General features: G+C 42.7%; 1 protein-coding gene across 1 annotated transcript in view; it reads right to left on the bottom strand.

The window, feature by feature from the left end:
* Window positions 1-13,284, bottom strand: part of SEC24A (SEC24 homolog A, COPII coat complex component) — a 63,394-nt gene extending 50,110 nt beyond the window's left edge. Inside the window, exon 1 of the mRNA XM_038552195.1 lies at window positions 12,746-13,284. Coding sequence (XP_038408123.1) covers window positions 12,746-12,842 — 97 coding nt within the window. The 5' untranslated portion in view covers window positions 12,843-13,284. The remainder of the gene's footprint in view (window positions 1-12,745) is intronic.
* Window positions 13,285-14,081: the final 797 nt, after the last annotated feature.

Below are 14,081 nucleotides of genomic sequence, written 5' to 3'. Positions count from 1 at the left end.
GGCAAAGTAGTCCCTTTCCTAAAAAATTCAGTCCTCAAGACATGGAGAGGGGGATGAGGTGTAAGCATCCACACTGGAGGCAAGCTGGTATAGAATGAGGAAGCAACACCAGCAATGGGAGAATGGTTATATACAAGAGAATTGACCAAATAAATACATATAGGAATCCCTGGGTGGCTCAGCGGTTTGGCGCCTGCCTTGGGCTCAGGGCATGATCCTGGGATCCGGATCAAGTCCCACATCAGGCTCCTTGCAGGGAGCCTGCCTCTCCCTCTGCCTGTGTCTCTGCCTCTCTCTCTTTCTGTCTCTCATGAATAAATAAACAAATCTTAAAAAAAAAAAAAAATACTGAGGGACGCCTGGGTGGCTCAGCGGTTGAGCACCGGCCTGCCTTTGGCCCAGGGCGTGATCCTGGGGTCCCAGGATCAAGTCCCGCATTGAGCTCCCCATAGGGAGCCTACTTCTCCCTCTATGTCTCTGCCTCTTTCTGTGTCTCTCATGAATAAATAAATAAATCTTAAAAAACAAACAAACAATGATAGCCTCCAGCAACTATAAAAGGCAAAACATTCTTTGTTAGAGCTTCGGATAAGGAATGGAGCTCTAACGACCTATTTCCGGCTTCTGACCTCCCCAACTTTAAAATGACAATTTTGTGTTGTTTTAAGCCACCAAATTTATGGCAATTTGTTATAACAGCAATACAAACTAATACATCGTAAGAATATGATTTATATGAAACACAGTGATGCTTCTCACAGAGTTAGTATTCAATAAATGTTTGCTGTCTTCATCGAAGAAAACATATATTTGTGCCCTTAACACTGCAGCACTCACTTACATCTGTTCATAAACCAAATAATTTCATCTGAACTAAACATTTTTTTAATCTTTCATTTAGTTAAAAACTGATCCTATAATTAGTCTAAATTATTCACCTTATTCCAAATAGTTAAGAACATTCTATTTATGTCATCATTGAAATAAACACATTTATCAATACCATCAGAGAAACAAAGGTCCACTCCAACCCTGCCCTCAAGTAGCTTGTGGTCCAGATTGGAGGACAAAGAACCAGGCATGGACAATAAAGTATGATGTGACAAGTGGCAACTCAGGACACTGTGAGAGCACCAAGGAAGCAGCACTTAGGTTAAACTGAAGGCAGAAAGGTAGCAGAGATAATTTCCTGAGAAAGGGAAGTTTCAACTAGGATCTTAAGAGACAATCAGATTTAGTTCCAGGAAAAGGAGTATCAAGAATGTTTCCAGAAAAAGGAGCAAGATGTACAACAGCCTGTGGTCAAAAAAGGGTGTTGTGAAAAAAGTTCAGCATAACAGAACAAAAGTCAAGTGACTGAAGCAAATGTCTGAAGTGAAACATGAGTTCAGAACTATTCCCTTAATGAATCTGTATTTCAGGGGCACCTGCGTGGCTCAGTCAGTTAAGCGTCCAACTCTTGATTTGGGGCTTAGTTTTTTATCTTAGGGTTGTAGGATGGAGACCCCAGTTGGGCTCCATGCTCAGCGCCAAGTCTCCTTGTTCCTCTCCTTCTGCTCCAACCCTGATCACTCACACTCTTTCTTTTTTTCTCTCTCATAAATAAACAAAATCTTAAAAAAAAAAAAAAAGTCTAGATTTCAGCCTAAGGGCACTAGAAGAACTTTGGAAAGGCTACCTTGGGACATTTTAAATTTGCACAAAAGAGAACTTCTCGGGGATTAGAGGAGAGATTAGAGACTGAAAGGAATCTATTGCTGTAGTCCAGGCAAGAAACCATTGACTTAAATAGCAGCAGTGGGAATCCAGAGATCTTTAAATCAATAAAAACATTTGCCAAAAACTAATTCATAAGCATATTGTGGGACATGTGGATAAAAACAGACATCTCGGGCAGCCTGGGTGAGGCAGCCATTTAGCGCCACCTTCAGCCCAGGGTGTGATCCTGGAGACCTGGGATTGAGTCCCACGTCAGGCTCCCTGCATCGAGACTGCTTCTCCCTCTGCCTGTGTCTCTGCCTCTCTCTCTCTCTCTCTCTCTCTCTCTGTGTGTGTCTCTCATTCATTCATTCATTCATGAATGATTAAAAAAAAAGACATCTCACAGCCTGGTTTTATCATAAGATTTGTATTTTTAGGGCAGCGGGGGGGGGGGGGGGGGGGGGTGCTCAGTGGCTTAGGGCCGCCTTCAGCCCAGGGTGTGATCCTGGAGACCCGGGATCGAGTCCCGCATCGGGCTCCCTGCGTGGAGCCTGCTTCTCCCTCTGCCTGTGTCTCTGCTCTCTCTCTCTGTCTCTCATGAATAAATAAATAAACTCTAAAAAAAAAAAAAAAAAAAGATTTGTATTTTTATTTATTGTTTTATCATAGGCTAATGCAAAAAAGGCCTTTGAGCCACGTGCTGCCAAATGAAAACTAGGGATCATCAAAATGCACAAAATAGGGGCACATGGATGGTTAAGAGTCCAAGTCTTGGTTTTGGTTCAGTTCGTGATCTAGGGTCCTGGGACTGAGCCCCATATCAGGATCCTTGCTTAGCGCAGAGCCGACTTATCAAGATTCTGTCTACTTTGCCCCTCCCCGCCATATGCTCTCTGTCTTTCAAATAAATAAAATCATTTTTTTAAGTGCACAAAATAAATAGGTGCCTGACTAGCTCTGTCAGTAGAGCATGTGACTTTAAAAAAAAAAAAAAGAGGGCAGCCCGGGTGGCTCAGCGGTTTAGCGCTGCCTTCAGCCCAGGGCTGGATCCTGGAGCCCTGGGATGGAGTCCCACGTCAGGCTCCCTGCATGAAGCCTGCTTCTCCCTCTGCCTGTGTCTCTGCCTCTCTCTCTCATTCTGTGTCTCTCATGAATAAATAAATAAAATCTTAAAAAAAAGAGAGAGAGAAAGAAAAAAAGATTGCTGGGCTTAAACCTTACTTAAGTCATTAATAAATTAAGGAGCCCATGAAAATTACAGATTAGAGATTATGAATCAGTCCAGAACACACCTCTGTGGCATGTGAGTTATTCTGACCATAGGGCATGAGTTCCTGAAATCTTTTATCCATCCAAAATAGAGCGTCCCAAAAGAATGCCAAAAATTCAATTATCATAAATCTCTAACCCAGGAACAACCAAAGATAACTGACTCTTATCATCTGAGAAGTTTCCACACCACACCTAAACATACACTGTCACAAAACTATCAAATCTCCCATTTATTCTACTAAGACCCTATTTATTTTTCATAAAAATCAGTTTGTTTCCTCTTACATGCCCTTCTCTTCTTCCCCTTCCCCTATTAAGATTGTACCTAAGTCACAAATTCTATCTGCCTCCTTGAGTCATTTTTGTAAACTCTCATACTACATAAGAAAAAGATGTCTTCTTTCTTGATAATCTGTCTCTTGCCAGTTTAATTCACAGGCCCCCAAACACCCAATCTAACAATGTAGAAAAAGTTCTTCCCCAACAACTGAAAACAAGTCTCACCTTTTTTTTTCATTTTGTAAAAGATTTTATTTATTCATTCATGAGAGATACAGAGAGAGAGGTAGAGACATAGGCAGAGGGAGAAGCAGGCTCCATGAGGGGAACCTGATGCTGGACTTGATCCCAGGCTGCTGGGATCACGACCTGAGCCAACCTGAGCTCAACCACTTAACCACCCAGGTGCCCCCTTTTCTTCATTTTTTAAGATTTTATTTATAAGAGAGAGAGAGAAAGAGAGAATGAACTGGGGGAGTAGAGGGAGAGGGAAAAGAAGACTCCTCATTAAGTGCGAAGCCTGATGTGGGGCTCAATCCAGGACCCCAAGATTATAACCTGAACCAAAGTCAGAGGCTTTACTGACAGTCACCTAGGTGCCCCTCATTTTTTTTTTAAGTAGGCTCCATGCCCAGTGTGGAGCCCAATGTGGGGCTCCAACTCACGACCCTGAGATCAAGATCTGAGCTAGGATCAAGAGTCAGACGCTCAACCCACTGATCCACCTAGGTGGCCCTTGTCTTTAAAAAAAAAAAAAAAAGAAGGGGATCCCTGGGTGGCGCAGCGGTTTAGCGCCTGCCTTTGGCCCAGGGCGCAATCCTGGAGACCCGGGATCGAGTCCCACATCGGGCTCCCGGTGCATGGAGCCTGCTTCTCCCTCTGCCTGTGTCTCTGCCTCTCTCTCTCTCTCTCTCTCTCTCTCTCTGTATGACTATCATAAATAAATAAAAAAATTTTAAAAAAAAAAGAAGAACAGTGACCATGATAATCACCCAAATGATGTTCCAACATTCAAAATTAAAACAATCCGATCAATTTTGGCTTCAGCCAAACATAATCCATTGGAGTAATGTTTTAACTTTGAACTGTACTGCTTTTGCAGATGTTTTTTAATGTTTTAGTTTTACCTTGTACAACAGCTATAAACCTATGAAGTTTATGCCTAGGTTTTCTGTTTGCATATACATTTTATAAAAAATAAAATGGGGTTGCAAAGAAATACTTAACATCTAATATAAGTTTCATAAAACTGACTGAAGAAATACAACTGATGGGATTTGATGTGGAAGTGATTATGTGAATTCATGTGGAAGTGAACAGAGGAAGCAATCAGGGATAACTCCCCAGATTCTAACCTGAACAACTCAGTGGATGGCAGTACCATTCACTGGATAGAAGGAAAGGAAAAGAAAAGAATTGGGGAAGGCTGAGAAGAGAAAAGGGAAGAAAGACTGAAGAATTATTTTTTTTTAAGATTTTATTTATTTATGAGAGACACACAGAGAGAGAGGGGGGCAGAGACACAGGCAGAGGGAGAAGCAGGCTCCATGCAGAGAGCCCGACATGGGACTTGATCGCAGGTCTCCAGAATAAGGCTCTGGGCCGAAGGTGGCGCTAAACCGCTGAGCCACCTGGGCTGCCCTGAAGAATGATTTTAAAGATACTTTCAGGTGCCACCAAGAAATCCAAGTACAGATGTACAAGAGAAAGAGATTTATCTGCAGCCAAAGATATGGGTTTCTACTTACGATATAACGTTGGCAATCACTGGCATATGTACAACATTTGATACCATGGGGATTAATGATATTGAGGAAATATGTACAGAGTAAGAAACCGTGCCACAGAAATGATGTGAAATAATGTTTATAGCTATTTTTTGGAGATTTTTTAAAGGCTTTTTGTTTTGTTTTGTTTTAGCACAATCTCTATAGCCAATGTCGGACTTAAAATCATAAGAGCCCGTGCTCTACTGACTGAGCCAGCCAGATGTCCCTAAATATTTTAAAGTAATCTCTACACCCAACATGGGATCCAAACTCACAACCCTGAGACCAAGAGCACATACTGTACTGACTGAGCCACCTAGGCACTCTTATTGTTGTTGTTGTTTTTTTTTTTTAAAGAAAGAAAAAGAAGAGAAACAGGTCAGAATGCTGACAAACATTTAAGAAAGAGAAGAAAAAAAGCAGTAAAAAAAGGTAGAAATATTGAGAACATTGCTGTTGAGAAAGAGCAACCAAATCAGAAGGGTCTTAAAACAAAACAAGTAATGTTAAAGGGTATCAGATGTTGCTTGAAAAATAACAATGATGGGCAGCCCGGGTGGCGCAGTGGTTTAGCGCTGCCTGCAGCCCAGGGGCATGATCCTGGAGACCCTGGATCGAGTCCCATGTCGGGCTCTCTGCATGGTGCCTGCTTCTCTCTCTGCCTGTGTTTGTGCCTCTCTCTCTCTCTCTGTCTCTATGAATAAATAAATAAAGTCTTAAAAAAAAAAAGAAAAATAACAATGAAAAATGAAATATATATTTTTATTTAATAACCAAAAAGTCATTTGTAGCCTTATTTAGGGCTGTTTTGAGGGAAGAATGGAAATAGAAACCAAATTCAGAGAAGTTAAAGAGGCAAAGAAGCAAACAAGGAATTAAAATAAAAGAAGATGGGGCACCTTGTGTGGTTCAGTAGGCTGAGGATCTGACTTGGTTTCTGCTCAGGTCTCAGTCTTCAGGTCCTGAGATCAAGCCTGTGATGTACTCCATGCTCAGCACGGAGTCTGCTTGTCCCTCTCCCTCTGCTTGTCCCCCTGCTCTCTCGCTCTCACTCTCTCAAAATAAATATATAAAATCTTTAAAGTAAAAGCAGATGATTGCTTCTCAATTATCCAAACAGCAGCTTTAGAATCAAAGATATAGGGCAGCCCGGGTGGCTCAGCGGTTTAGCGCCGCCTTCAGTCCAGGGCGTGAACCCGGAGACCCGGGATCGAGTCCCACATCGGGCTCCCTACATGGAGCCTGCTTCTCCCTCTGCCTGTGTCTCTGCCTCTCTCTCTCTCTCTCTCTCTCTGTGTCTCTATGAATAAATAAATAAAATCTTAAAAAAAAATAGAATCAAAGAGATAGAGGTTCCACCCTTGTAAATTTCTATTCTGTAGTACTCAATGAGGTCCCAGAATCTCCATTAGTGAAAATTTTATGTACTAGTGGTTCTCATGTACTTCAGAATAAAGCTATCAAGTTTAGAAACCAATGATGTGTCAAAATGATTGATATATGATTATTCATGAAAGCTAACATGCAAAAATTAAAAGATACTTCTACATACCACCCCAATGAATATAAAATAAATTTTAATTTTACAAGTTTCTACAAGAAAGCCTACTGAGCAGTCACAAAATCACAATCCATAAACTATCCTTTTCATGCAAATTTAACACTCAGGGGAAAAGATGTTGCCCAGAATGGTTTCTCCTAAAATTTCAAGAAAGATAAAGACCTACGATCTTCACATTCTTAAGCAATTCATTCATCAATCCATTCAGTAAATACATATGGAGCTACTATTTTCCAGGGACAGTTCACATTTTCCATCTATCATACATGAATCCAACTGAATAACCAATTCAAATTAATTCAAGGGGGATCCCTGGGTGGCGCAGCAGTTTAGCGCTTGCCTTTGGCCCAGGGCGCGATCCTGGAGGCCCCGGGATCGAATCCCACGTCAGGCTCCCTATATGGAGCCTGCTTCTCCCTCTGCCTATGTTTCTGCCTCTCTCTCTCTCTCTCTCTCTCTCTGTGACTATCATGAATAAATAAATAAAATATTTTAAAAAAAACAAATTAATTCAAGGCTCTTAGAGTATGGGTTCTACTAATTATGGTGTCATACATGGAAGTATAAATAAAAGTTAGAGAAAAGAAACCAAGTATTCAAAAATATAATATTTGAGACAGCAATATTTTCTTTAAACTTTGAAAAGTTCCTTTTTTTGTCTGTATATGCTTTTAAATACAAGAGGTTTGAAGGATAAATTAACTACCAGGAAAAAATTTTCACCCCACGCATCAAAATATATTCTAATCACTTAGCTAACCAACTTTACGTGCAACAAATGGATGTCTCTGTACTGAACACAGAGCCATTGGTGGGGCTCAGTCCCATGACCCTGAGATCGTGACCTGAGCCGAAATCAAGAGTCAGATGCCCAGCCATCTGAGCCACCCAGGCACCCCTCTATTGCTTTCTTTCAACAGCTTAAGTTCTCATACACATACACAAAAAGTTTATAGAAGTCCACAGTTACTGCCCCTACTGAAAACATGAAAGGACCACAATAATCATTGCTATAGACCACATGCTAACTTTATTCATAGCATGCTTTGATCATGACTAGAGACTTCCTATATCAAGTACACAATCATAAACATGGTTTATATCATAGTGAAACTAAAAACGATCTACATTTCTGTCATATCTACAATAAAGATAGCACAAGTCTAGCATTTAAATTGATGACCAAACACCACCCCCCAACATATTTTATGGTTTTGGCTAATACTGTAGAAAAATAAGCTGAAAAATTAATCAGAAAAAAAGGAGTTGGAAATGAGCTCTAATCCTATATGAAGTGAATACATGTTTAGGGACTTAAATTGCAAAATATCCAACTCTAAAACTTTTATTCAATAAAACTGGTAACTCCTAAAATGTGCTAGACACCATGTGAAAAGCTGGAGAGAAGATGATCTGCAATCTAGGTGGGACAGAGAGTGGCAAATATCCTTCTGACCTTTATATAGGAAAAAGTGAATATTACATAAATATCACAAAAACAAAATGAGTAAAACTGCAGTTTCTAACTGCCTTGGCAAATTGAATCAAATAGTCAATAAACAAGCTAATTAAAAGTGGGAATCATGGGATGGCTCAGTGGGCTAAGCAGCCGACTTGATTTTGGCTCAGGTAATGATCTCAGGGTTATGGGATGGAGCCCTGCATTGGGCTCTGCACTCAGTGCAAAGTCTGCTTGTCCCTCTCCCTCTTTTCCTCTCTCCAATCCCCCACCCTGCGTGCATGCACTCTGTAAAGAAATAACTATGGGACGCCTGGGTGGCTCAGCAGTTGAGCATCTGCCTTCAGCTCAGGACATGATCCCAGAGTTCCGGGATCGAGTCCCGCATCAGGTTCCTGCATGGAGCCTGCTTCTCCTCCCTCTGCCTCTCTCTCTGTCTCTCATAAAATAAAATAAAATAAAATAAATAAAATAAAATAAAATAAAATAAATAAAATAAAATAAATAAATAAAATAAATAAAATAAAATAAAATAAATAAAATATAAAATAAAATAAGAAAGAAAGAACAGACTTAAAAAAAAAAAAAGTGGGAGCCATGAGGAACACCTGGATGGCTGGCTCAGTCAGCAGAGCATGCAACTCTTGATCTTGGGGTTGGGAGTATGAGCCCCACACTGGGTGTAGAGATTACTTAAAAAAAACTAAAAATAAAGAAAAAAATAAAATCTTTAATCAAAAAAAAAAAAGTGGGAGTCATGATTTGCCTTTAGCCTTATTACATAACAATAAGATGAAGATATGTCAGTTTAAAGCCTTGAAGTTTTAGGGATGCCTGTGTGGCTCAGCAGTTGGGCACCTACCTTCAGCTCAGGTCGTGATCTTGGGATTCGGGATCGAGTCCCCCATCAGGCTCCTTGCATGGAGCCTGCTTCTCCCTCTGCCTGTGTTTTTGCCTCTCAGTCTGTGTCTCTCATGAATAAATAAATAAATCTTAAAAAATAAATAAAATAAAATAAAATAAAATAAAATAAAATAAAATAAAAAAATAAAATAAAATAAAAGGGTGACTAGGTGGCTTAGTTGGTTAAGCGTCTGTCTTCAGCTCAGATCATGATCTCCGGGTCCTGGGATGGAGCCCCACATCAGGCTTCCCACTCGGTGGGGAACCTATGTCTCCCTCTCCCTGCTACTCTCCCTTCTTTCTCTCTGTCAAACAAATAAAATCTTAAAAAAATAGGGAGAGAGGGAGAGAGAGGGAGGGAGAGAGAGAGAGATAGAGAGATATCACAACTCCAGATTGATCTTTTTATAAAAAATAAAACAAAATAAAATTAAAATAAAATAAAAAGCTACACTGAATTTACAGTATGAGTATTCAAAAGAATATTTAAGCAGCAATAAGTGCCTTGAAAAAGTTAACCAAGAGGGATCCCTGGGTGGCGCAGTGGTTTGCCGCCTGCCTTTGGCCCAGGGCGCAATCCTGGAGACCCGGGATCGAATCCCACGTCGGGCTCCCGGTGCATGGAGCCTGCTTCTCCCTCTGCCTATGTCTCTGCCTCTCTCTCTCTCTGTGACTATCATAAATAATAAATAAATAAATAAATAAATAAATAAATAAATAAATAAAGTTAACCAAGAGAGCTGCCTGGGTGGCTCAGTGGTTGAGCATCTGTCTTTGGCTGAGGTGGTGATCCCGGGATCTGGGATCGAGTCCCACACTGGGCTCCCTGCATGGAGTCCTGCTTCTCCTCTACCTCTGTCTCTGCCTCTCTCTCTCTCTCATTCTGTCTCTCATGAATGAATAAATAAATAAATAAATAAATAAATAAATAAATAAATAAATAAAATCTTAGGGAAAAAAAGTTTAAAAAAAAAAAGTTAACCAATAAAACCAGATTCCAGGACTGAAGTTTTTTTCACCTAGAGAAATACCCTCTCCAATTTTCCACCACATCTCTACTGTTGTCACTGTTCGCGATATGAAGAAACCCAGTACAAGCCATCAGCCATTTTACTGAGAATAATTCTACAAAAACTTTAGAAATGGGGATTTAAAGACTTTCAAAATTATATTTTAAAAAGGATACATGGGGATCCCTGGGTGGCGCAGCGGTTTGGCGCCTGCCTTTGGCCCAGGGTGCGATCCTGGAGACCCGGGATCGAATCCCACGTCGGGTTCCCGGTGCATGGAGCCTGCTTCTCCCTCTGCCTGTGTCTCTGCCTCTCTCTCTCTCTCTGTGACTATCATAAATAAATAAAAATTAAAAAAAAAAACAAATAAAAAGGATACATGTATTTGTAACCTTATGATTTCTTTTTCTAAGTGAATCCCCAATTTTTTATTGTTACATATATATTTTTTAATTTTTTTAAAATTTATTTATGATAGTCATCACAGAGAGAGAGAGAGAGAGAGAGAGAGAGGAGAGACAAAGGCAGAGGGAGAAGCAGGCTCCATGCACCAGGAGCCCGACGTGGGATTTGATCCCGGGTCTCCAAGATCGTGCCCTGGGCCAAAGGCAGGCACCAAACTGCTGCGCCACCCAGGGATCCCCTATATATTTTAATTTTTTTTTAATTTTTTTTAAATTTTTATTTATTTATGATAGTCACAGAGAGAGAGAGAGAGGCAGAGGGAGAAGCAGGCTCCATGCACCGGGAGCCCGACGTGGGATTCGATCCCGGGTCTCCAGGATCGCGCCCTGGGCCAAAGGCAGGCGCCAAACCGCTGCGCCACCCAGGGATCCCATATATATTTTAATTTTAATGCAGAGTCAGATTTTAGAAGCTGTACAAAGGAGAGCCAAAAACACTTTACACATTCATGATTAGCTTTAGTATTTTTTACGGTACATACTGAAAATGTTATCATTTACTAGTAAGGAATGCCAAGTGTGTCCATCACCATTTGAATAGCTTGTAGGGGATTTGTGATTTCTTCCATGTTATCTCTTCTCAAAACCCAATCTGGTTTAATTAAGTCTTGAAACTATTCTGGGCAACTTGTGTACAAGGACTGTTTCCTTGTTCTCTTTTACATTTCCAAGGACAGAACTTAGAAGGTGTGCAAGAAATATCTCTTGGATAGGATCAAATCAACATAGCAACAAAATCTTTTATACTACATATCACAATGGCTAATTTCCTTTAATACTTCAAAAATACCACAACTACACTTACATATTTGCAGGATGTATTTTTGTTGTTGTTGTTGTTGTTAAGATTTCATTTATTTATTCATGAGAGACACAGAGAGAGAGAGAGAGAGGCAGAGACAGGCAGAGGGAGAAGCAGGCTCCATGCAAGAAGCTGGGGGTGGGACTCGATCCTGGGTCTCCAGGATTAGGCCCAGGGCTGAAGGCGGCGCTAAATCACTGAGCCACCCGGGCTGCCCAGGATTTGTCTTCTAAAGCTCACATAAAATTCCAATTTATAGGTTTTAAGAAGAAGCTATAGCTATGTGACATTTTTTTAACATAAAAGTGAAAGCCTTAAAATGATTTCATTCTCAGTATAAATGTTACTAAATAGCTTAGAATAAAATGTAGTTTATATAATCTGTTACCACAAATGAGAAAGAACGATTCATTCAACCTAACGCCATTACAGTGCTTACCACTTATTCTTGCTTCTGCCTACATACCTGCCTACTCACAGACATTTTTAAAAGTCTTTTAGAGCCTTCTTTGTAAAGCAAACAGCAGTCTTCTCTTAAAAACACTGTCAATTAGCTATTTTAGTCTCTGGCTATTTTCCCAAACTTCACGACAATCTTAGGTTCTAGTGGGCGATTGAAGTATATTAGTTTTATACGACTAGTTTTGTTTCAACCAGCCAAAGATTTATAGGTAAATCAGTAACTTGGCAAGATATTAGCAAAAAAAAAAAAAAAAAAAAAAAAAAAAAAAAAAAAATCTTTCTCTAATGGGTAACAATTATTGTAAGTTCAGCAAATCACAAGGTAGGACGATGTAAAGAATCCTAGAAGAGGCAGCAAACTATGTAACTCTCACACCAAGTGGCAAAGTGTAGTGCCACACGTACACTATCGAGGGAGGTTCAACCACTTTCCTAAGTGCGTAAAGAGCCCTAGAAATCAAACAGGAGATGGTCCCTTGTTATTTGGTCCTTCCAAAGCTGAAACACTGAACAGGTGGCATAAGTACAATTTGGGTAAGGTTCTGGGAGACATGAGCAGGGCTTCAAGGGGACTCCCAAAAGCACAATCATTCACGTCCACAAATTGAGACTAGGTACGCCCCCCACCCCCACCGCAGGCCCTGCAGGACTGAAATAAATCAGCATCCCCCTCCCGCCCCCCGCCGGACGAAAACTGCTCTCTGGAAGACAGGGTGAAGTGGCAAGGAGGGGGAAAGCACATAAACAGGCACTAGGAGTCCTGAGGTATGCACCAAGTCTGTATTTCTCACCCATGTATACCCAGCGTTGCTCCATTCAGCTAGCGCTCATTACCTGCTCCCCGAACGCACGAATGAACCCACAGGAGACCCCCTAAGACGAGCCCCGGGCTGCAGCGGCGTACCGCTCCGCCCAGGCGCCCACCACCCCCCGTTCATTGGCCCGACCGGGAGGTCACCGTCTCCGGTGGCCACAGGCAGCCGCAGTAACCAAAGGTCAGCTGGAGCCGGAGCCGGAGCCCGGGCCCAGGCCCCGCCGGCCGGCCGCCCCAGGAGGGACTCACCGTTGGTGTAGACAGACCCCGAGGCCGAGGCGGCCCCGTTCTGGGCCTGCAGGCCGGTCAGGGCGCCGCCGGAGGCCGGTATCCCCGGCTGGGACATGACGACAGTGCGTGTCGGGGTTGGAAGGGGATGGTCGGGGTCTGAGACACCGCCAACCAACAGCTGAACGACGACTGCTGGAAGCGGAGGGCAGGAGCTAACGACTCAGGACGGAGGCGAGGAGGAGAGAGGGCGGTGCATCAAGCCCTAGGCACGGCGCGGCATTCTTCCCAGCCCGCCAGCGGCCACCGCTTGGCCTGGGAGCTGGGGCTTGGGTGTCGGACCGGACGGGCCGAGAACGCCAGGCTGGAAGGCGGCAGCCTAGCGAGACAGGAGAGAGGCCCCGGCCGGAAGTGCCTGTCAGCCGCTGGCCGCGCAGGCGCAATCGGGACACGTGGCACTTCCGGCTCCGGGCTCGCAGCCGCCGCCGCGGTCGGGACGCTCTCGTCTCCCCGTCGGGGCTGCCCGGAGGCCACCTGACAGCTCCGGGTGTCCCAGCGCGAAGCACCGTGCTCGACCTCGCCTGCCACGTCACGGAGTCTTACGGCCGGCCGGAAGTGGCGTGTGTCACCGCTACGGAAATCCCCGCCGTAGTGAACGTCATCTGGCGGGCAGGGCCAGGATCTGAGCGCTGGCCGGGCTTTCAGTGGCCACTTTCGGGGGGTGGGTCTGACAGTTCCTCTCTTACCGTTTGTGCACCTTACCTGGGACGACAGACGTCAACGATGCCTCCGCTAGCTGAACTGATGAATAGTCCTCGCAGGTTTCATTTCTCTGAAATTTCATCATCGTATGGCACGTGTAAATTGTAAGGGAGGTTATTGTTTGTTTGTTTTTTAAGGGGGTAGTTAATGAACGTGTATTAAAGGTGTAGTCACATCGAGGACTTTGTTTTTTGACTAGACGACGACTCAACTAATTTTTATTCTGAAACTCGCTGATTCATAGCGTAGTCACGCGAAAGTTCATTAACATCATACTCAACAGTCCTTTTAGTGGCAGTTTTTAGTTCCTCTTCTAAGAGTTTACAGTAAGGTAAAATATTCAAACTTCCTTTCTGGGCAAGTGGATCCCCGCCCCCCCCCCCCCCCCCCCCCCCCCCAGACTTCTTTTTTTTTTCTTTTTAGGCCAAAGGGAGGTAGAAACCGAAGTGATAGGATAATAGTTAATTGATCTCGGTAGCCATTTTAAAGCTACCTTCATTCTTCTTAGGTTTTTCCTGCTCTGAGCTGATGACAAAGCTGCTCTTTAAACTATAGATTTATGCTGTTGATTAAAATGTCATGCCAAGGGTTTTGC

The sequence above is a fragment of the Canis lupus genome, chromosome 11 (genome assembly GCF_011100685.1).
Source record: "Canis lupus familiaris isolate Mischka breed German Shepherd chromosome 11, alternate assembly UU_Cfam_GSD_1.0, whole genome shotgun sequence".
Taxonomy (NCBI): domain Eukaryota; kingdom Metazoa; phylum Chordata; class Mammalia; order Carnivora; family Canidae; genus Canis; species Canis lupus.
Note: the sequence above shows the minus strand (reverse complement) of the source record. Positions and strands in the feature narration are given on the sequence as shown.